We start from the raw sequence: 21923 nt of genomic DNA on the forward strand, positions 1-21923 counted from the left end.
CCCTTTCTTTTTTTGGAATGGCTTTACTGTACAGGGCCCAAGGGCCAAGGTCGGGGATATGTAAGAAAGAGAGAGTTCATGACAGAGTGACGCCCTTGACTTTGTCCGAGTCGTCGTGGCCGGTGTTGCGTCGTCGTTCGGTTCCTAGGTGCCCGGTAGGGGTGGATCCGGTTGCAGTTGACTTTTCATGGCGTGCCTGGTCAATGGCGGAGCGTTGGGCGATACTATCGTCGTGGCTCTTCCAGAATATGTTGGTGTCCAGAGGGAATGCAAGCAGTCGCTTGATGGTTTCTCTGGAGACAAAAAAGAAAAGAATTAGCTCTGCGAAAAAAAAAAGAAAAAAGCGATTAAGAATGAAAGGAAATAACCCTGCATACCTAATCTTGATGTTCCGCCCACCGTCATTTCGTGTCCAGACACTCAAGACGTCCTCGCCACCGCGAACACTCAGCACAGCACCGCAGACTTCATCTCCGGCTTCTGCAAACTGATCACCAACCATCGCCATTAGCAAATCCTCCCAATACCGATCAGCGACACCCTTCTTCAATCGAACAATCCACTTGCCACCCCGCTTGTTAGCCTCATCTTCCCACACCGGACGAATGCCCTTCTTGAAGATGTGGTAATCCGACACCGTCGGAAGAAGAGAAGGCCGCTTAAGATGCGAATAAGTGCCCCAAAAACTCTCCACCGACGATATCGACGCGAGTGGTACCGTAGATTTCTCGTAGTCGGAGTACTTGGGTGTAGGAGGTCGATACCAGACGATCCAGGTCGACTTGAGCGGGTGTTCGCCAGGACCACCACCACCGGACACGGCCCCGGATACTGCGGCAGCAACCAGTTCCCTAGCCCGAAAAACCTCTTCATGATCGCCGGAAAACTCTCGTTTCTCTCCTCCGGGGTCTTCACATCTGCAGTACTCCCGCCGGGGGTCTTGGGAGCGCCGAAGGAGGCAAAGGCGCCAGATCCCAGACCAAAGGCGTTGGTGGCGTTTGTGGACGGGGAGGAAACACCCGCGGACATGGGAGATATGGCGTTGAAGGGATTCGAGCGGCCGTGGGAGCTGTCAGGGCCGAAACGTTTGGATGAGCGGGGCAGGTCGACACGGGCACCGTCCTTGCCGTCTGTCCCGGACATGGAGAGGGACAATTTGGAAGAGCTGAAGGGGAAGATGTTAGCTTCTTTTGTTGTTTTTGGGGTAGATTCTGGTTAGGCGATCGGTTCAATGAGAACTTACTTTGCTCGACGAGTCCACAGGTTGGCATTATCCATGGCGGCGGGTTAGACGGCCCGGGACACGAGCGGTCATCCGGGAGAAAGGAAAGAGGGGGAAAGACGAAATGAACGACAGGGCACAAGTTGATATGCGCAGAACAAATAACCTTGGGTGATCAACGAGGTATGAGAGTAGTGTCGTGCGACAGGTGGGCGCAGAAAAAGAGGCAGATCGGGATGGAGAGGGCGGAGGTGGTGGAATGAGGTGGCGGGAGGGGTATCTTTTGAAGGAGGGATGAAAGAGTAAGGCGTAAGAATATGTTGAATAGAGAGAGGAGGAAATTCGTGTAGTAGAGACGTAGAGGGGAAGAGTGGGAGTCGGAGTGGAAGTGGGAGTAGTGAATAGAGGGGAGTGCAGTGCAAGTGAAGATGGAGTGGAATTGGAGACTCGAGAAAGAAGCTCCATCTTTGCTTGCTCAGCCAATCACATCAACTCTCGCCTGACTGCCCGCACCGTCTTTTTTCCCGACGACCGCTGAAAAGCCCCCGTTTTCTTTTTTTCTTCTTCTTTTTCTTTTCTTCTTTACGCAAGACCACCAACTCAAATCAACACCGGTGTTTCGCCTACTCTCCTGCTCCGGTGTTTCCGATGTGTGTGTCGAGATTAACAATCGCATCTAAAACCATCATCACGAGGGCTCTACAGCTTCCCATGATACGTTGATGACCTGATTGACGAGACACAAAGCTTACTCTAAGCTTGCCACGCTTAATCGCTGTTTTTATTATCCTTTAGTCGTAGGGTACGTCCTGAATAGCTTCAATCCAATATCCATATCCATTTCACTTCAGCTCCCACTTCTTCCACTCCCACTCCCTATAAATGATGATACCCTTTGAGCTCTCTGGTAATCCGAGGCCCCAACCGCCTTCATTTCTACTGGCTGGTCGGGCGTGAGGTCGATTGGCAAAGTCTGATATGAACATCTCCCGAGCGCATTGCATTGCAGAAAACATGGGCATTTTGCGATAAGAGACCCTGCTAACCTGTGTTCACAGTTACTACCTAGTTGTACCTAGCTCTAGCTCTGATACCCCTGCAGCGGTAACTATCTCCACGTCCCTATCCCCGATTTCCTTGACACTTGACACCCTCTGCTCCTTCATACGAACTTGAAAACTCTTCCTACCCACAAATACACTGCCATATCCGAGTCCCGTACACGACTTCTTTTCATTGAATTATTACAAAGATATTTTCTTCCATAAATTGGTGGGCAATATGTCACAATAAATAGGCCCTGATATCTCCCGTACGATAGTAAGCCATACCCGCCCTCCCCCCTTCCCAGGAACCCTGAGGTGAATGCAATCCTCCCCCCTACCCAATGCCCCATGCTATAAGCGAAGAATAATCAAAATGCACATCATGCCCACTGCTCTGCTGGTCCGCACTAAGTCTCCCGGACGCGTTTGGAATCTCGATCACTCGACGTCACCGATGCATCGGCCTTGCGTTTTTCACGATCCTTTTGACTTTGATACTCGGCTGCGCGCCGGGCTTCTTTTCGTAGAGCCTTGGATTCGAATTCGTGCCAATCCCCTTCAATGTGCTCCAGCCTAAGTAGCTCGTTAGTATTGATCCGTGACTTGTTTTGAGGTGTGGGTGTGTAATAGACTTACTCGAAAGCTTGTTGCGGAGCGGGTTCTTCAGACGTGAAGTAGGGATGCTGAAGGACTTCTTCCGCACTCGGTCGCTTTGTTGGATCATATCGGAAGATCTGAGAGATGAGGTCCAGGGCAGCGGGAGATAAAATTTCCCGATACACATCCTCGAAGACTCGCTTCTTCCGTTCGGTGGGACGCATCAGCTGGAACCATGGCATTTCGACAAGGTCCGGCCAGTCGGCGCGGGTCGGAGTACCCAAGCAATTGTAAAGTTTCTCGAGCTGGCTGAGCTCGCCTCCTTCGCCGGGGAACACGGCCTTCTTCGTGAACATTTCAATAAAGACACACGCGGCACTCCATACATCGACTGCGGGGCCATAGCGAGTTTCACCGAGTAGAAGCTCAGGTGGACGGTACCAGATAGTGATCACCCGGTTAGTGTAATCCAGTGGCCGACTCTTTGAAAAGAATCGAGCTAGACCGAAGTCTGCATATTTTAGGAGACCTTGGTTGCTGATGAGGATATTGGCGGCTTTAATGTCACGGTGAAGGACACCTCGGTGGTGGAGATAGTCCAGGCCTCCGAACAATTGTTTCGCCAGGTCCTTCTTATGGGCAACAGTGAGTGCGAAGGTGGGATGATTGATAAGGCCAGTGAGGTCGTGTGAGAGATATTCGAATACCATAAAGCATTCGTTTTTCTCAACCATAACTTCTAAAAGATTCACGACGTTGTGGTTGCGGAGATGTTGGAGGAGCTTGATTTCGCGCACAGCTGTCACGGGGAATCCATCCTTTTCACCTTCCATTCGGATCTTTTTCAATGCAACCTTGCGTTGGGTATACACGTGTATTCCCTTGAAGACCTTTCCGTACGTGCCTGCGCCAATAACGGATTCGTTGCCCGGCTTGCGATAATAGACGGAATCGGCTTTAGCAAACTCTTCGGATAGCTTGGGACGTGGCTTAGGGCGTAGAACAATCTTCGTTTGTTTCGGTGGTAGTTCCTTTGGTGGGAGTTCCCTCGGTGGCTCTGGAGTAAAGTCTCTACGACGCTCTTGTCGGAAGTCTGGGCGTCGGTCTCCCCTTCCGCGATCACGACGCTGGTCAAATCGACGATCATCTCTTCGGCCGTGCGGGTCTTGGGGGTCTCTGTGATCTCTGGGATCTCGGTGATCTCTGTGATCTCGTCGGTCAAAATCTCGTTCTCTGTCTCGTCCACGATCTCGTCCGCGGTCTCGACCACGATCCCGTCCCCGATCCCGCCCGCGATCTCGATCAAAGCGATCAAAACGTGGTTCGGGTTTGAATTTGGGCAATGGACCATTCGTCAAACGGTTGCGAGGGGAAGGGACTTCAGATAGAGGAGGAGCACGGGGTGGCGGTTCGCGAACTTGCATACGCTGTGCGAGGTCAGGCACTGGCTTGGGGGCAGGCGCCGGGGTGCTCTTGGCTTTGAAGGTGAAGCTGATTTTTCCACGGTTTTCTGCTGGGGTTGTGGGCGGCGCATCACGGGTAGGCGGGGGCATGTTTCGTGCGCCATCGCCTTCGGGCCCTTGCGGGGCATAATCCTCTTCTCTTGAGAATGCCTTGGGAGCAGGTCGGTGATGAATACCACTATCCACTGCCCTTGGAGATTGTGGATCGCTGGCAGACGGGGGCCGTGTGGAAGGGGTTTGGGATCGGTAGTTGTGTCCCGTTCTTGGGCTGTCTTGCCCAGCACGGCCACGGGGCCCCGGGGCTGTCCATTGTGAATTGTTGAAATGGCTATTGTCGTCCATATGTGAAGTTCGATTGTTGTTGTGGCTCGAAGAGGGACCCGAGCCCGAGAAACGACGGTCGGGGCCCTGATGGGCGTGGTTCCCGCGAGAGCTAGAGTAGTTTCCACGGAAGGATGGTGTGCCCTGGGCATGTTGAGAGGAGGGCTTCGGTGGGTTATCAAAGGCACCATGGCTGTGATCATATGGTTCCCCTTGGTCACCATTTTTCGAATAGTAATTGTCTTGTCGGTAAGGAGACGTGTGACTAAACATGCATATGAGGTTAGTTGAGTTCAGTTCTAAGAGAATGTGATAGGCTGGGTAAGATCTAACTGACCCATGACCTGAATATCCAGACTGTTCACCACTCCGACCCCCTCGTCCACTGCGATATGGGGAACCGGGTGGAGGTGAGCCCCGATGAGAGGTTGTTGGTGTTGCGTATTGTGGTGACTTTGAGTATTGCCGTGTATCCAGATGCTGTCGAGATGACCGTGGATACTGTTTGTGGACATCTGACCCTCGCACTCCATGCAGAGGAAGTGCATCGCGCACGTTAGATGGTCCATCGCCAGGGCCACTTAAATTGCCAGAGGAAATAGGGCGTGAGGGCGAGGGAGAACGGGCCGTATCATTATGGCCGGGTTTGATGAATCGGGTTGAATTCATTGGTTCTTCAGGACGTGGATTAAAAGGAGATACAGAGCCCCGCGACCCAGAAGAGCGAACGGAGTTCCTTGATAAAGATCGAGAACGATATCGAGAGTCTCGATCACTGTAATCATCACTGTGTGAGCGAGAACGTCTGTTGGGTGATGGGTGAGAGCCTCTATCGCGCACGGGGGACTTTGATTGGCCGTGTCTTGGGATGTCCGAACGACGACGGTCAGCTCCTCGGCGATCGCGACCTCGACGTGGAGACCGTCCTCTAGGGGCACCGCGACCTGAGAAGCCCCGACCTCGTCCTCGAAACGGAGGGCTTCGATCGCGTCTGTCACTATGCTTGCTGTATGAAGATCGGCGGTTGGCAAATGGCGCACGCGGACCACGGGGCGATGGACTGCGTGTTCTTTGGCGTTTTGATGGTGGTCCGAACGGGGAGTCTGCTCGTCGAGGCCCCTGGTTGTCTCGATCTAGAGATCCGGATGAATGGGCGTTCCGGTCGGTAGAGGATGGCGGTCGTGTATTACTTGAACGTTGAGGTCCATGGAATCCAGGGGAAGCGCCAGGTGAGCCACGCGGTGGAGAGCGTTGGGAGGCAAACCCGGTCGAATCGTGAGACGAATCGGGCCCAAAGCGGGAGGCGCGTGGAGGAGGCGACCTTCCGTGATAGTCATAGCGACGGTCATTGCCACGCGAGTGACGCCCTCTGTCGCGAAAGCGAGCGCGACCTCGGTTTTGGTTTGGTCCTCGACCTCTACGCCTGTCCCGATCACGATCACGATGATCGCGGTCTGGGTCGGCGTTCCACTGGTCTTTCAGTGACGGACTCCTACGGGACCCAGCCATAGGAAAGTCGCCAGCAGCATCTGGCTTTCGCTCGTAGAAAGACAGAGTGTTGAGAGCGCAAGTTGATAAAGGACGTAGGTAGTAGTCGCAAAGTGAGTGGAGCCGATTCTCGTGTCCGCGCTTCTTCTGGGAAGTTCTTTTGGGGAGGGAGAGGGGAGGTCGGAGGAGCTTTTTTCCGGGTTCTGTTCAATGTGAGTAAGGGACTTGGGATGGACGCACCATTTCTTGCTTTCTTGCATTCTTGCAGTAGGAAAGGCTCAAGTCCAAATTATACCTGACTACAGGTTCTCCAGCTCAAGTGAATAGGGATTTCAATGAGCTGGCTTTGTTCACCGTAAGAAAATGGCGTGTGGACTGGTGGCGGGTGCGCGGATGCGGCTCTACAACGGAGTTCTGAACGACAGTCCCAACTGCTCTATTTGGACCTGGTTCAGTTCAGTTCAGTTCAGTTCAGCTCAGTTCAGCTCAGTTCAGCTCAGCTTTTGCTTGCGCTGAATCTCCGAGTAGGTCTTTCGAGCCACGAGCTCGAGCACAAGGACAGCCATGTTAGTCGCCCTGGCGAAGCCTCATTCCTATGGCCAAGTTGGGCCAAGGTTTTGGTATCGGACATGCCGGTTCTCCGACTGAAAGTCCGAATGGGGTCACTGGATAGCCCATAGACTCATCTATCTACGTATTGAATAAGACCCAAGCAGTGCCTTTTCTTCCAAGCAACGGCCTTGGCTTGGAAAACACAAGCTCCATCCAATCATTTGCCGCCTCTGGTCACAAGCAGGATATTCCTTGCATCACCGTGTGGGGAGCGTGTGCAGTAGTCGATGAAATGGCACCATGGTCCAGGGGCTATCCCCCCATTTTCATTGCCTTGTGAGTGATGTTTTGCTCTTTGTGACAGGTGTCTGGGCCACTTTGATCGCCGAGGATTGCGATTTTCACAGCTCCGGTTTCCATAACCGTGTTTTTGCTGGATCGGAATCCGAAGTCAGATGCACTGCTTCGCCAGATTGGCTGATGATTTTACAGTATATGGACATTGCTTCGTGCAAATCCATCAAAACAAGAGAGGACAAGTACCGCACCACGGCTAAATAAGGCGAGGAAGATGGGCAGTAATCTTGTCTCAATCTTTCAGAACCAAGCCATGCTTGTAGCTGATCTCTCCGAATCCAAACTTAACCAATATGTTCCTTTCGGACTCTAGGCCAGTGAGTACCGGCTATCAGTCCAGGCTTTCCGCAGTGCAGCGATGGCCAACGGTGTCAGGGAAGTGTTAGGGGCAAATCAGTGTTCTTTCAGTAAGCAAAGGTCAGAATCCGAGCTCTAGAATTGCCTTCGTTATGGTTTTGAGTTTCATGTTTTGGCGATTCGATGTCGATGGGCCTCTATCCACCCCGCTTTGGGCCAGTCAGTAGCGACCAGGGACCTCCGGGTGAGAATCACATGGATAGATTTTCCCAGTCTCGGAGAGGAATATACAATAGGGGATGCAGCTTCCAATATTCTGTGTAGTCAAATCGAAATCCCGGCGTCAACTTGCGACCGAGCACAACGAACAGTCACGATGGTCCCACCATCGGGCGCGTCAACATGGGATGCCAGAGGAGATCGTGACGGGTAAGGAAGAAAAAGTAGAGAATATTCTGTTGCCGGCTTCAAAGTTTCTGGATATCAAGTTAGGCAGTACGAAATAGTATATACCCAGCCCGGGGGGCGGATGAAGGAGTTGAGTTGCTGCTGGATGTCACGTCAGGCTGAGGTTCGGGAGGAAGGGGTTTCCACGTGATGAGACGCCCATCTGCAAGCTTACCCTTGGAGATAGTTTATCCGATCCGAGGAACTATAGACCAGCACCTTGTGCATCAATTACTAGTAGCATCGCATGAAAGCTCGAATCATTACTTGTGTGTGATGCCAGTGATGGAATAAATTCTGCAGTACGAAGAGTATATAGCTATTTGAGATTTGAGATCCCATTTCACATAAGAAGGCCTCATCCTAGCCAAAGAACTTCCCGCCAACATCTTCCGTCACCCATTTAGTTCTTGACATTACTATAAACGCCCTGGCTAAAATTATTAGGCGCGACATGATTGCATGGGATACCCGAGCTACCCTCCCCGATGATATTCGTGCACTGGAAAACTTCATGTTGCAAAGTTGTTCCATACGCCGGTAGTCCCTTTGTCTGGTTGACACTTCGAAGGTCCACATTTTCAAAAGAAATATTCGGACAAGGGTGTGCGTCGGAACAATAAATCGAAGCAGCAATGTTATATCTCGAGGTACCATGAATATTAGCCCAGGTGACATCCTCGATCTGCATCTTCGACGTATTGCAGTACTTGTTACTTTCCTCGGTGTAAATGCATTGAGAAATTTGAATCGGAAGACCGACATTCTCCATCTCAAAGTTTCGGAAGGTGATATTCTTGATCAATCCTCGGCCTCCGCCTCCGACATCGCCATTTGAATCATGGTCGGCGGAGACACCTTGCCACGTCTTGATATAGGCGCCGTCCATGCAGTTGACGCACTTGACATCTTCGAAGGTGATATTGACGTCGTAATCGGGCATATCCGGATATTGGCCCACAGAGCCAATAGTTATACCATTACCACCGTGACAAGTAACATTTCTGACAAGCAGATTAGTAGTGTTCCCCTTGGCAGCGATACAGTCGTCTCCATTAGTGATAAATGCGTTCTCAACGAGCAGAGTATCACTATTCCAGGAGTCATAGCCATCGGTATTGGTGGTATCCCACTGATTATCACTCGTAGCATTGACAAAAAAGTTTGTTATCGAGACATTCTTGCTTTGCCAGACAAATGTCGCCCAGAACTGTGGCTGGATGATCGTCAAATGGTCTGCCAAGAGATTCGTCGAATTGAAGAAAGTGATACTGATTGGACGTCCCGGCTGATTGGCACCATTCCGGTTTTCTGTGTACCACGCCTGTCCGTTTCCGTTGTACCAGCCTCCCTCACCGCGCAGAGTGACGTTGGTACCGCCGAAAAGCCACGCTGTCGATTGATTTTGCAGAACAACCGAGTAGGAGTGGGAGCGCCAGTAGGATATATCGTCAGAGAAGCGAAGCTCGCCGCGGAGCAGGACTTCGCAGTTGACGAGGTTGGTGGTGTTTAGGATGGAATTGATGTTGAATGTGTGGTTGGAAAAGATTACTGTCCCGTCGTTACCGCAAATGTCGAATGCCTGGTGAATGGATGGTGCATCATCGACATCCTCTCCATTGTGGGTGAGGGATTCGGGATATAGTGTACAAGTATTGTTGTTGTTGACAACGTAGGAGGCCACGGCCGTGGCCCAGGTAAGGAGGTACCAGGGCTTCATGGTACAATGATAACTTTGTTTGAACTGCAAGCTTTGATTATCTCGAAGGACAAAACTTTTCTTGCCCCGGCAGATTTCAGTATTACTCCAGACTAAGAGCGAGGTAAGGTTATAGTTGTGCTCTAAATACTTAGCGGTCTCCCCACGGGGTAGTATTCAGAGTAAGGTTCGACCTCAATAGCAGCATGTCTGTGCTCTGAAAGCTGTGTTACATCGCTCTTGATAAGTTTCAAATTGCAATTGCCGACATGGGGTCTTCATATATCAATAAAGAGCGGTTATTGAGCCAACCCTTCGTCAGAAGCCGATATCTCGCTCAGACTCAAGTATCAGCTTTTATCTGGGGGAATGGCTTGGGATCGACATGTTTTCCCCGCGGGAAGGCGCATCAAGAGTAAGATCAACCTCTGCATTTCCTCCCGCGGAACGGGTATTTGGAGGACTTTATTCCGAATGGAGAGCTTGGCGAGAAAGCTTGGTGGCTATCGCTATTTTTTTTGAGGTCCAAGCGGCTCTCGAGGTATCTAACCACATACCCCGCTTTCGAATCACTCATCAGAGCAGCTTTCGTCATGAAATAAAGTCATATTGGTTTCGTGTCAATATTTGAGGTGGAGTGGACACTACTGGACACTTGATCCAAGGAGCCTACAACACTATGAATATCTTCTCTGTATGAGACTTTGAGTGAATGCCATTTTTTGTAACTTGTTATTGGCTAAATCCGACCACGATCATCGGTTAACTGACATGGTACCATTAGGAGGCCTGGGCTATCGGACATAGCTCATGACTATCCGTCATGCCTAATGTACCAGCATCCGTAAAATCAAGTAATCATCCACAATCCATTCCGTCGTCCTCAAAAAGTGAACCCAGGTCATCGGATGTGTCGATATCCCCCATCTCAATATCATTGTCTTTCTCGGCCCCGTTGAGATCATTAGTGATGGTGAGATTGTCGATGTCGTGGAGGTTCGCGATGCTGTTGAGATCCTCGATGTCGTTGAGATCCCCAGGCCCGTTGAGTTTCTCAACCCCGTTAAGCCCATCAGCCTCGCCAAGATCCTCAATACTATGAAAATCCTCAGTCCTATCGCAATCCTCCGTCTCGAAGTCTTCATTGACATCGACTCCCTTCAGACCACTTAACCCATCTCCCTCCTCTAGCGGCTTAATCCCAGAAAGATTCCGAAAACTCTCATAATAAAACCTGACCAACCTCATCCGCTCCAAATACATCCGCCGAGGCCCCGTCAAAATGCTCGCAAGAACACGATCAGAAAGATGCGGCGGAGCTCCTTCATATCTCGGACGACCAGGATAACGGGGACTAGCGATAGTGATATCAGGTTTACCTTCCTCAACTATCATTTCCCTGCACCGGTAGTGATTCGCATTCGCATTCGACGACGTTTCTGAAAACATAGGCTCGACTTTATCGGGGGGGAATTCCTGCAACGAGTTGTTGTTGAATCATGAATGTTTGTAGTGGAAAGGCTGTATCTTCCATGTTGCGGACGGTGGTCTCGAGGGAATCGAGGAATCGAGGGACTGCGTCCATGTATTCGGTGTGGGGTTCTGATTCTAGGAGCCTTCTGTCCAAGAAGATGAAGTCGAATTGGTTTGGGATTAGACATCCGGTTGAGTTCGTTGGGTCTGGAGATTCGGGTGTGGGGATAGTTTTCATGATATTGCATTTTTCTCGCGGAACTCGGGTTTGGGTCTTGGGAGCAGGGTCGAGAGTGGAAGCTGAAGTTTCCGGTGTATGGATAGCAGAGTCAGGGAATTCTGCGGGCATGGGAGATGTCAGTTTGACCATTGGGACCCTAGACGAATTCCCGAAAAGCTGTTTGGCATTTTGAGGGGATGTTCTGGTATTCCAGTTACCCGGTGTATGATGAGTGGACTTGGGACTGATGGATGTAATGTCAGCTCTGGGGGTCTGCAGCTCATCATTGAGGATTTGCATCATTTTCAGATCAACCCTTGCAGCGTTAAAGGTCCACTTCATATGAGCTGGGTGATTCGAACTCCCGGAAGCTATTCCAGCGCTCGAGAGGCTCGAGAAATGGTCATTCAGGGCGCCATGCCCGATGGTCTCGAGGGAGCTGCTCATTTTGTAAAAGTTTTTGGCGTCAAATGAGTTTCATCGACGTCTCTAAGGCGGGTGAAATCCAGGAATCTGGGGCCTCGAAGACAGTTTCAAGTGAATTTGAACTAAAGGAAGCAGTTAGTACATTTTCTCTTCCGCGTTGATCAATCTTGAAGTAGTACTTGGGAGTGCGCTTCATGGAAATCCTGACTTCACGGCGTAGCTCTTGGATCTGCTTGCGCTCTGTAAATGCCAGTGGGATCTGTCAATGCTTTGGATATCCCCGGTATCGTTCTTCGACGTTGTTATTTCGGTCGAGGGGATACTGGAGATTCTCTTCAGTCACTGATCGCTGCAAGCACCGAATTGCAGCAGAAATCACTCACATAAGGAACATCCCAAGGGCAAAACGTGTGCAGGACTTGACGAGATTCGGCAGGCTCCGTTTCAGTAAGCCTGGACTAGACTTGCGATATATGGAGGTCACGGATGAGATCAGAAACAAGGATGGGTCTTTTGAAGCGATGCAATTTGGAGGGAGACTTTCTACTGACTACGGTGCAAGAATAATTCAACAGTTAGCGTCCCTGGTCGATTGCGCCATGGCAGGCCCCAGGGACTGCCTGACCTATTGATACCCATGATAGGCAGGACTTGGAGTGAATGGTCGATCCTTCAGTCACTTTGTTTTGGTTCAAGGTAGGGTTAGGGTAAGTACCACTCCGCTGGGATCAATGATAGTCGGGGTACTTCTTATATCTAATGCCTAGAGTTGATCCTTATTGGGTTTATTTTATTGCATGAAGATAATTGGACACATTTTGTTTAGAAAAGATTTGATCTTTACATGTGTTCGGTATATTGGGTTGAGACATATACATAGCAGGCAAGATTAGCCTATCGTCAGGGTGTTGAGAGTACAAAGAATGTGAAACATCATGTGTTGAAATAGCCTCGCCGGCGCGCCAAGAGGTTTTGAGTCTCCAAAAATCAAACTCCAACAAATTCCACGGGTTGAAAAAGGGTCCCGCGTAGGGGTGTTAGTCTAAAGGTCATGAAATGAAAGAGGGTTCAAACTCCGGAACAAGGGAGGAACACGGAGGACTTTTGTCCTAGCCCTCCAGATAGAGCGATCGGAAAAGGTGCAAGAGGTCAGTTCAAGTTGACACCAGGGCCAGAGAATGGGTCTTGAACAGAAACAGCCAAGGTATATGCAAGAGAATCTGAAAGGTTAAAAGCGCATGAAGGTCCATAAATGCTAGATCACGGATATCTTCAAGAAAGAACCAAGATTAGAAAAGAAGAAAAAGAAAAACCTGTTGAAAGGTCACCGCCAAAACTCCGAATGCGTAACTTTAAATCGAGCTTTGGGCTCGGTACTGAATGGTATGACAGAAGGTGAAGAAGATAGCCTATCTCCTGTTGAGGAGAGTTAGGAATTCTTCTCTGGTCTTGGCGCTCGAGCGCATGCATCCCAGCATGCAGCTAGTGGTCGTAGTGCTGCTGGTCTTCTGCACGCCGCGCATAACCATGCACAGATGGGATGATTCCATAACGACACCGACACCGCGGGGCTTCAGAACCTCGGAAATGGCAAGGGCTACCTGCTTCGTCAAGCGCTCTTGAACTTGCAGTCGGCGAGAGAACATCTCAGCCAAACGAGCCAGCTTGGAGAGGCCGAGGACGCGGCGATCCGGGATGTATCCGATATGCATCTGTTCAAGCGATCAGCACCATGCGGGCGAGGGAAGGGGAGAGAAGCAGAGGAGATACTGCGCAACTTACCTTTCCAGTAAAGGGAACCATGTGGTGTTCACACAGAGAGAAAACTTCGATATCCTTCACAATGACCAACTCGTCATGGTCCTCGTGGAAAACGGCACCATTGACCAGATCCCGGACATTCTCTTCGTAGCCCTTGGTGAAGTAGAGCATAGCCTTGGCATAACGCTCCGGGGTTTCACGAAGACCCTCACGCTCTGGGTCTTCACCAACACACTCCAGAATTGTTCGCACGGCACCGGCAAGCTTCTTAACTCGGGCTTCGTTCTCCTCCGGGGTCGACTCCAATCGCTGCCGTGTTCCGGGGCCTGGTTCGGAAAATGATTAGTAGGATGTTCACTTCTAATCAATTGATTGAGGTCACTCACAAGGCCAGCTCAGTCCGTCAAAGTCAATTGGAGGAGCCAGTGTATAGGGGCTAGCTGGGCGACTCGCTGTCGCAGGAGGGGTCAATGGACCACCTTCATCCCGAGGGTCACGGGGAGGGTCATTTAGACTGGGTCGGCCGCTGATATTTTGTGAGCAGAGGGTACAGAAGAAACAACATCAATGTGGAGCCGCTTTCCATACCGAACCGACAAGGCACCGTGATGAGCAGGAGTAGGAGTATTTTGGCTGGTACTGGCGGGAGCATCAACCGCGGGGGCGGGGCCCGCCTGGGTTGACTCAGGGTCCTGCTTCTCCTCTTCAGCCTCAAAACCAACCGGTACGCGAGGAGCAAATGAAGATTGAATGGAAGTATTCAGACTCTCTCGTTCACGAGCATCGCGAGCACGAGTTCCGCCACCTGGGGACGAGGACGATTGTAATGGGGAGCTGCCGTTGATCATGTGGGACGGGATTGCCGAAGGCTTCGATGGGGGGGAACCGGAACCCATGATGGTTGGGCAGAGGATTCAGACACAAAGATGATATGAATTGGTCAAGCAGGATGATTGAGGGGATAAGACTCCTTGTAGAATCAAATCAGTCACCATCTGACGACTTGCTACTTTTTTTTTGGCGCAATTGCAATCCGATCACGGGACGCTAAGCCTCTTTCGCCCGGTCACCCCTCATTTTTATTGCCACCGCCTGCCCAGAACGGTTGTCGCCCGCGGAGGGCCGGTGCCACCGCCGGCGATCGACAACGTTCAACGTTCTTCCTGCAGGATGATTCGGAAATTTCAGGAGAAGTGAGAATGAGTTGATTCGATTTCAGATTGGCGGTTTTTTGGTTTAGGAGAATTGTAGGCACCGTTTTAGGTGAAATTAACCACGATAACCCCGACCCAGGGATAAACCTGCCGTTTTTGTTGAACATTCCCATCAGCCCGACTACCACGGCATATATATAGCTCCAATCTAGTAATTACTACCTAGGTAGCTGCAACCTGAACTCCAGGGCTCTCCAACCTTTAAGCTGAAACCGAGCTCGATGAGCGATGAGGATGATGGGAAAGCCCAAATGCTTAGAGTGAATGTTGTCCTAGCGCTTCTACCGCGTTTCGCCCGCAGAGCCTGAGCTTTGCCAAGGGCCTTCAAGTTGCCTATATATCGATCATTGGAACTTCCAAGATAAAATCTTGAACGGGCTAGTTCACTACCGGCCGAACCTTTACGTCCTCTATATTGGTTGACAGGTCGCACTTTGGATGTTCTCCGATCCACAGGCGACAACCTCTACTTTGAGAATGCCCACGAGGACTTCGTGAGCGTTTTTGTGGCAAAGGAGAAGTAGTTTCCGCGTATCGACCACACTCATTCTTATAAGACAGATGATATGAAGAGAGGTTGGCAAACTGGCAACTTGTATTTCCATGCCCTGGATATTCCTAAAGGGCTGTTCAATATTTCTCATCAACATTTCCACCCATCTTTTGTATCAACTCATGGGGTAATTCGGAATTATCGGGAGTTTTGTGCCACCAACAAGCTGTTGATAACGAGAAAGTGAGAGCTGCCAACTCCGAGATAAAGAAGAAGATGAAAATGCACTACGCAACTCTTCTGAGAACGTGAGTTATGGTGACCAAACTAAATACTAAACCCCGAAAGAGCAAAAAAAAGGAAAAACATGCAACAGCAAGGATTCGCATATTGTTACCCACTATACTACTAACCTGCCGGCATGTGGCTTATGGCGGGTGCGGCTAATATTTCAGTGGCTGGTACTCGGGTGAGAATACCGCCCTATGGAGTGTGCAGTAGACAGAATGAGAGACAGGGTGAGACTCATCAGAGTCGTACAAACACCCCACGGACCCTCTCAGCTGAAAAATGGCGTAGAATCATTGGTTCGCATCATTACACTTGAAGTGCACGTTCTCGGCAACTTGGACCCTTGCTGTGACGAAAGCTGTATTAGATCCCTGGCCATCTATGCAGGTACCTCCATCGAGCCCATCCCAGCCTTACTACGTAACTATACAGTAGATATGGCCTGTGAAATGGATACGCTTCTGAATCACTGACTTGCATGGGCTATACAAATTCCAACCCTTGAGCTACCAACCGAAAAGGGGGTAAAATAGAAACATAAAAATACAACATATTCAACTACCGCGTTCTGAATGGGAATGGGCGTCTCCATGTCAGCTCGTTTTCTGTTGAGGTGATAGCCAGAAACTCACCATCCGAGCACTTCAGACCCGCTCTCCTGCATTTCTCAAGCCACCAGACATTGGGGCTCGTATTTGTGCATGCCTTTTGAGTTTGGCTCTGACATGGTTATTTAGCCGACCGATAATCTTAAATAGACATAAGAAGTACATCATTCTGCCTTATATATAGTCTTTTCACCAATCACTGCAATTCTTTCCTGTATTTCAAGTACCGATGGGGGCATGAATTAGAGCCCTCAAACCCTCCGTATATCCAGGAAGATATGCCAGTTTCAATTCAGCCAATAGGCCCAGTGGACCTGGGGTGGATGTAAGCGTTATAGGTACAATCACTGACATAGATCTGGCAACCCGTTACTCTTTACGCCACTCTCTGTAGAACGGGATCTAGGTGTGGATTTAGGTGCCCAGACTCGTATTGGGCTTCTATTGTGTGATTGATCCCACGAACTCTCTGCAGACAACAAAATTGAAAACTTTCGGTGATAGGCAAGCTGAAACCCCGCATTGAAAACAATGTAGTAACCCTTGCCAGCCTATGAGGAAACAGATACGGATGCACCGTCTCCCCATATCACAAGCGATCTGTTCTGTAAGAATATTGGGGTTTATGCGACAGAAGAAGCACATATAAGACGATTCATACTCCCATTTTATCTGACTTCTACCCTGAGCTTACTCTACTCACTTGCAGCTTATAACGAGGACACAAGTGTGCCAATTTCAGCGATGGATGGCATGGACGAAGTTACCTGGCACGACGATCCGGAAGAGCACGACAATGACGATGACGAGGCTGAGAATCTTCATTCAATCATAGAAGATGTTAACAACAGAGAAGTTGATCCTGAAGAGATCAAGACCGAGATTTCGTAATTCTCACCTTTCCGTTTTCCGTGTGTTGATTCTCTGACATTTTGAGCAGAGTCATGCGGCAGCGGCTCGAGCGAGATGTCAGTGCTTCTGAGGCCTTCGAGGTCGAAGTGGTAGTTGACCGCCAACAACAAGACAATTCAAACGAGGTCATACATGGAAATATACAGGAACTCACTGATGCCGTCAATCGTCTGCTCGAAGTGATCCAGGCGCAGCCCGAGGGTCCGCTGGGTATCTCAGCTCGTAATTGGCAAAGAGTCAAGTATCTGGCTGCTGGGGGATTGGCAGTCTATGCATTCACGTCGGACACTTTCCAAATAATAAGCTTCCTACAAGCTGCTGCGACAGGCTCGGTGTTTCTGCAAACCATCGAAGCTCTCTATGACACAGACGATCCGGCGACGAAGAATCGGCAGGCGATAATTAAATGGGTGAACCAAGACGAAGATTCGTTTTGGAAATCGTGGGTGTCCTTGATTTTATAAATTATGTGCTTGCTGCTGATGAATTTTGACCGCTTTAGACAAGCCGCTTACTACGTGCCGAAGACCAAGTATTCGTTAATTGCGCAGATCAACAATGCCCAAATGATGATGTACGTCGCTGGTGGCAGCTCCAAGTTGAATCCTGTAATTCGATGGGACGCGGCTGAGAAGCTGGCCGTCGTGCAAGGTCTGTCGAAGACGTATCTCAACAAGGTTTGTACGCTCGTTATTCGTTCGTTATGGAGAGCGTATCGGCTGAAGCTGGGACGACTCTAGGGATCGCGAGCGATGTATCTTTCAGTGACCTCATACAAGATTGAGGGTAAACCACTGCCTCGAGTTGTTGCTCTTGGGTGTGTTTCACTTGCACTTGCGCTGGTTATCGAACACCTGCAGGTTAAAAGCGGAACTGCACTTCTTCTGCGTTCTGATGTAGACGGGACCATTCGCGAGGCTACTGATCGCCCAGCCAAGCACTTCGAGCCTATTTTTGTGTTCCAGAAAATTCGTGATCCTTATTTAGACTTGCGGGATTACGCACGACTCATCACCAAGGCTTGGAACGCTACGATGCACATCTCGCAGAAGGATGACCCTACGCGCGATCTGTTCCTCCACAATCCACCAAAACAGCTGATCAATGACGAGCTCAAAATGGAGAAGTCCAGTAAGGTCTTGGCAACAATCCCTGACACCACTGTCAGAAAAAAACTGCAGCAGATCATTGATCGATTCTTGGCGATGTGTTCAACCACGTATCCTCTACTTCCTGGAGAAACTATCACTGAACATCACCTTGCAATGCTTACGGCATCATACCGTTACGCCGTCCCAGGAGCTATTGCGTACGTACGCACAACGAATTATGCGGACACAGTTTTTATTGCCCACCAAGTGCGGTTTGACGTGTCTACTGGCCATCCTGCCCTTGTGTATCGACAGACCACGCAGGTGAGCGTTGCTTCTTGATGTACTTGGGTAATATCTTCGAATACTGATAGGAATTTCTAGGTCTCTCAACCGCTAATCACCAAAACGGTGCGGTTTGATAAGCTTTACATGAACGAAGCCGATTTCTTCAAGACATATATAGGCCCTGTTGCGCAGACGCTAGCGTTCGGTATGCCTCCGCCTTGGGGTGTCATCGGTGCTGCAGGGTTTCAGATCCTCGATGAGATCTTTGGTGCTTTCGGAAGCGGTCCTAATCTTGCCTTGGTTATTAAAAATCTTCTCGAGGAAACCGTCCAAGCTATGAAGAATCTCTTATTAGATGACGCCGTTCGCCAGGCCACAAATTCTATCAACGCATTCATTGAGTGGGTGTCCATTGCCACAACTGGGCTTGACAACCTGACCTCCGACAACGAAATCTGGATTGTAAGTCGATGCATATTACGAGACCACGCCGAGCCACAGCGCAGAAGCTAATTTGTACCATTTTCGCCATAGAACCAAACACTCGACACCCTTGGTGACGTGAATAACCCTAGTTTCACCGGTAACATACTAAACGATCTAATCGCCCTCACGAGCCCGGAGCTATGCACTATTCAGAGAGACGAGGTCATAAGCTTAGCCTTCATGGCGGCAAGCTCGCTTTTCTTCTCTTACCGTCTTCGTTGTCAGCTTTATTCATTGTTAGCATCATTTGCGCAAAGCAAGAATAAGATCGATGAATATGACCTCAACGCCGGCGAGTTTTACATACTCACGACCGAATTTCAGGTAACCCTTGAAACATGGATCGGCACACTGAATCAAAAGCTCGATGAGCTGGTCAAATCTCGCAAAGATTGTGTGACACAAGTTCATTATTATGACAACAGGAGCACCCAATGCAACAGTCAAGGTGGGCCCGCTGGTGGAACTAGCTGCCATGTAACGGGCCAGGACGGTTATGAATGTGAAGATACTTTCCTTGGCACAATCGCTGCTATGATGTTAGCCACTTGAAGTTCCTGCGTGGGCATAAAATCGATAGGCTAATCTTGAATCTACTTTTACAGACCAAACAACCGTTGGTCAAGCGGATGTTGCCACCAAAATGACCATTGTGGTAAGTCCGGACTTTGGTAATATTATTATATACAACTACTGTAATACTTACCGCAACTTCTACACACAGAAACATTCGTCGACCAGGTCAATGCAACTCGCAACAATTATCTGTCGGACCTCGATAAGGCTCTCCTAGTCAAATACGCAGATCACAGGAAGACAATTGACGAGTGGAACGCAAGCTTAGGCAAAGTGAAAGCGATGATGCCTCCAAAGCAGCCAGCCGCCCCCACCATCTCTGTATGCTTTATCCTTGCCCTCCACCACAACCATCTCTCTCTCTCGCTTGGAAGCTATATTGGACTAATGTATCACTGCATCTAGACATGGCTCAAGCAGACCCCGGATCCAGACCTTCAGGGCAAACAGGTGCAATATCTCGTCGAGTTCGTCAACATCAACGGCCCATCGACTATTAGCCCCGGGAGTGGGTTCGCGGCCATTCTGGCGGGGAAGGCGCCGCAAGTCTTCATCCCCACAGATCCTGATGGAGCGGCGACTAAGCGCAATATCTATCGCCAGCTGATTGACTCTTCTGGAACAACACAAAACAGGGAGAAAGTCGACATCTTGAACAATAATACCACGCAAGTGTGGGTAGATGGCGCAAATTTGCTCAAGCGTGGGTTCCTCAAGCATCCGCAGCCTCGTGTGCCAAGGTCGCCGCACCGTCACTCCCGTCTCTGAATAGCCTCGCTCTCTTTGTTTCCTCTCTCGCCTGATGACCACTTTCTTTCCTCTATTACTTCGTGTACCCTTTGACAGAAACATATGTGCTTTTTATGACTACGCGCCAGACCCTCGTCCGGCCATTGACTTCACTGTACTTCAGCTCCGTGAACTCTCCCCTTTACATCTTCGTTTTAGCTTCTCAGTTCGTACGCTGTACTTAGGTTCTAACTATGAAGAAATCAAGCCCCCTCTCATCAGGCTAATTTTCGTGAATGTATTGGTGTTAACCTGCTCTGCCTAATCTTAAAAGTTTCACGCAGTAGGAGTTGATAAAAGTTTTCTTCCTGGCACAAAAGTCCTTTTGATTTCACTTCATGACCGACGAGGTGTCAAAAACTTCTACACTCATTGCTGATACTGCTCTATAATGTCTATTCCTTTCAGTTCAGCTAGTTGCCAGTATCTAATAGACTATGCAGAGCTTAGAAACAGAAACTGTAGTTTCATCTACTACTTCCAAGTAAGTGACAAGGCTAGTAGACAAAAGTACTGATTCAGTAATTGTTCCCTAATCTTTAATCTGGGGATGAAGATTTCGAGGGAGTCTGTTGGGTACCTAGGGGAGAGTTCGTGATTGGAAGACATCTATTCTGCTCCAAAGCACCTGGTCGCCTTGTATCCCAGCATGCACATGGGCACGAGCTGTGGCATATAAAGCCGATAGGCAGACTGGAAAGGCACTGGTTGTTTGAGCATGTGGTTAGGGTGCAAGAAATATTATGGCTTAAGAACACCCCTCTCAGCTCGTATCACAGAATGCACATAGTTGTGGCATATGGAGCCGAGCTGGGGAACGCCACGTTCTCCTAAAATTCGCCCTATTATCAGTATCGTAACAAAAATTTAAACTTTATTAGACCGAGCGCCAGTTATTCACTCGCGCTGAGGTCCTCAATAATGAAATGGCTTTTTTGTTCCATTGCTTGTTGATCGGCTTTTATTCCCTTCGGTGACTCCGTAGTGCTCTGATGCCTATAAGGTGTATAGCGCGGGTCATGTTAGCTAGATCTCAGCTAGCACATTGGTCGAAATGACTTGCGAACAGGCCCCTGATGTCGCTGGCTCAGCTGAGAGAGTGTCAAGCCTAGGATTGGGTTGATGGCTTGCGTTTTTGCATCAAATAACTTACCCATTTTCCAGGTCAAGTCCGTAGATTCCTGGGCCAGGTGTCTCAATGCTGGGAACGCAGAGGGCTCGGTTACAAGCTTCTATCATCCTACATTAACTCCTTTTCAAGAGGAAAGATATACTACAGATTATTCTCGCCTACTCCGTTTATGTTTATTGAATATCATGGTTAGCCGCAATTGGTGAATGCAGTCTACCTTAAGCCGCTCACCCAGTCGCAATTTGCGTCTGTCACCACAAGGCTGGATATAAAATTCATAAGGCTGACTGGCTTATGTTGGCCAAAGTCTAGAACTAGGCTCTTACTCTCGACGCCGGGCTTTGTAAGGTGCATCGCCTAAAATATACCAAAAGACGGAAAGCGAGCTGTATACGGGTGAAAAGTTAGATAAAGCTTGATAATAATACTCTTCAGCTCAGTGCTTACACTTCACAATTGAAGAGAGCTGCACGTATTTCAGCTCTCAGCGACAAATTTACTTTCGCCGTGTGTAACCTGACTTGCCTCAAGGCTTTGGACTGAAACTTGCAGAATCCAAGCTACTTTCCCCGCATCCTACCACAGAAGATAGCTATAAATACCTCACGTAGGCCAGTCGATTCTTTTATCAGGCTCAAGCATCAGACAAAAAACCAACGGACCTGCCCACTATC

At 49.5% G+C, this 21923-nt stretch overlaps 11 protein-coding genes across 11 annotated transcripts; 4 read left to right on the plus strand and 7 right to left on the minus strand.

The window, feature by feature from the left end:
• Nucleotides 1-76: 76 nt before the first annotated feature.
• N7509_012622 (eukaryotic translation initiation factor 4E) lies at nucleotides 77-1278 on the minus strand (the record flags this gene model as incomplete). Its single annotated transcript, XM_056637259.1, has 4 exons — nucleotides 77-293; nucleotides 378-831; nucleotides 888-1165; nucleotides 1244-1278. The coding sequence occupies 4 exons, from the start codon at nucleotides 1276-1278 to the stop codon at nucleotides 77-79; spliced, it is 984 nt and encodes a 327-aa protein (XP_056483289.1).
• A 1397-nt stretch (nucleotides 1279-2675) lies between these two features.
• N7509_012623 (putative protein kinase) lies at nucleotides 2676-5197 on the minus strand (the record flags this gene model as incomplete). The annotated part of the gene is made up of 3 exons (XM_056637260.1): nucleotides 2676-2841; nucleotides 2905-4948; nucleotides 4987-5197. 3 exons carry the CDS (start codon nucleotides 5195-5197, stop codon nucleotides 2676-2678), a joined length of 2421 nt encoding a protein of 806 aa, XP_056483290.1.
• Nucleotides 5198-5314: 117 nt separating this feature from the next.
• Nucleotides 5315-6397, minus strand: N7509_012624 (uncharacterized protein; the record flags this gene model as incomplete). The annotated part of the gene is made up of 3 exons (XM_056637261.1): nucleotides 5315-5782; nucleotides 5840-6103; nucleotides 6146-6397. The coding sequence occupies 3 exons, from the start codon at nucleotides 6395-6397 to the stop codon at nucleotides 5315-5317; spliced, it is 984 nt and encodes a 327-aa protein (XP_056483291.1).
• A 1796-nt stretch (nucleotides 6398-8193) lies between these two features.
• N7509_012625 (exo-polygalacturonase) lies at nucleotides 8194-9510 on the minus strand (the record flags this gene model as incomplete). Its single annotated transcript, XM_056637262.1, has 1 exon — nucleotides 8194-9510. The coding sequence occupies one exon, from the start codon at nucleotides 9508-9510 to the stop codon at nucleotides 8194-8196; it is 1317 nt and encodes a 438-aa protein (XP_056483292.1).
• Nucleotides 9511-10347: 837 nt separating this feature from the next.
• Nucleotides 10348-10884, minus strand: N7509_012626 (uncharacterized protein; the record flags this gene model as incomplete). Its single annotated transcript, XM_056637263.1, has 1 exon — nucleotides 10348-10884. One exon carries the CDS (start codon nucleotides 10882-10884, stop codon nucleotides 10348-10350), a length of 537 nt encoding a protein of 178 aa, XP_056483293.1.
• A 64-nt stretch (nucleotides 10885-10948) lies between these two features.
• Nucleotides 10949-11629, minus strand: N7509_012627 (uncharacterized protein; the record flags this gene model as incomplete). The annotated part of the gene is made up of 1 exon (XM_056637264.1): nucleotides 10949-11629. The coding sequence occupies one exon, from the start codon at nucleotides 11627-11629 to the stop codon at nucleotides 10949-10951; it is 681 nt and encodes a 226-aa protein (XP_056483294.1).
• Nucleotides 11630-13017: 1388 nt separating this feature from the next.
• N7509_012628 (GTP cyclohydrolase I) lies at nucleotides 13018-14265 on the minus strand (the record flags this gene model as incomplete). Its single annotated transcript, XM_056637265.1, has 4 exons — nucleotides 13018-13320; nucleotides 13391-13695; nucleotides 13756-13895; nucleotides 13958-14265. 4 exons carry the CDS (start codon nucleotides 14263-14265, stop codon nucleotides 13018-13020), a joined length of 1056 nt encoding a protein of 351 aa, XP_056483295.1.
• A 2454-nt stretch (nucleotides 14266-16719) lies between these two features.
• N7509_012629 (uncharacterized protein) lies at nucleotides 16720-17351 on the plus strand (the record flags this gene model as incomplete). The annotated part of the gene is made up of 2 exons (XM_056637266.1): nucleotides 16720-16862; nucleotides 16916-17351. 2 exons carry the CDS (start codon nucleotides 16720-16722, stop codon nucleotides 17349-17351), a joined length of 579 nt encoding a protein of 192 aa, XP_056483296.1.
• Nucleotides 17352-17639: 288 nt separating this feature from the next.
• Nucleotides 17640-18320, plus strand: N7509_012630 (uncharacterized protein; the record flags this gene model as incomplete). The annotated part of the gene is made up of 1 exon (XM_056637267.1): nucleotides 17640-18320. The coding sequence occupies one exon, from the start codon at nucleotides 17640-17642 to the stop codon at nucleotides 18318-18320; it is 681 nt and encodes a 226-aa protein (XP_056483297.1).
• Nucleotides 18321-18410: 90 nt separating this feature from the next.
• Nucleotides 18411-19304, plus strand: N7509_012631 (uncharacterized protein; the record flags this gene model as incomplete). The annotated part of the gene is made up of 2 exons (XM_056637268.1): nucleotides 18411-18728; nucleotides 18801-19304. 2 exons carry the CDS (start codon nucleotides 18411-18413, stop codon nucleotides 19302-19304), a joined length of 822 nt encoding a protein of 273 aa, XP_056483298.1.
• Nucleotides 19305-19613: 309 nt separating this feature from the next.
• Nucleotides 19614-20096, plus strand: N7509_012632 (uncharacterized protein; the record flags this gene model as incomplete). Its single annotated transcript, XM_056637269.1, has 2 exons — nucleotides 19614-19649; nucleotides 19734-20096. 2 exons carry the CDS (start codon nucleotides 19614-19616, stop codon nucleotides 20094-20096), a joined length of 399 nt encoding a protein of 132 aa, XP_056483299.1.
• Nucleotides 20097-21923: the final 1827 nt, after the last annotated feature.

This window comes from Penicillium cosmopolitanum (genome assembly GCF_028827165.1).
Source record: "Penicillium cosmopolitanum strain IBT 29677 chromosome Unknown utg000011l:1.0-3548175.0:1.0-3550911.0, whole genome shotgun sequence".
Taxonomy (NCBI): Eukaryota; Fungi; Ascomycota; class Eurotiomycetes; order Eurotiales; family Aspergillaceae; genus Penicillium; species Penicillium cosmopolitanum.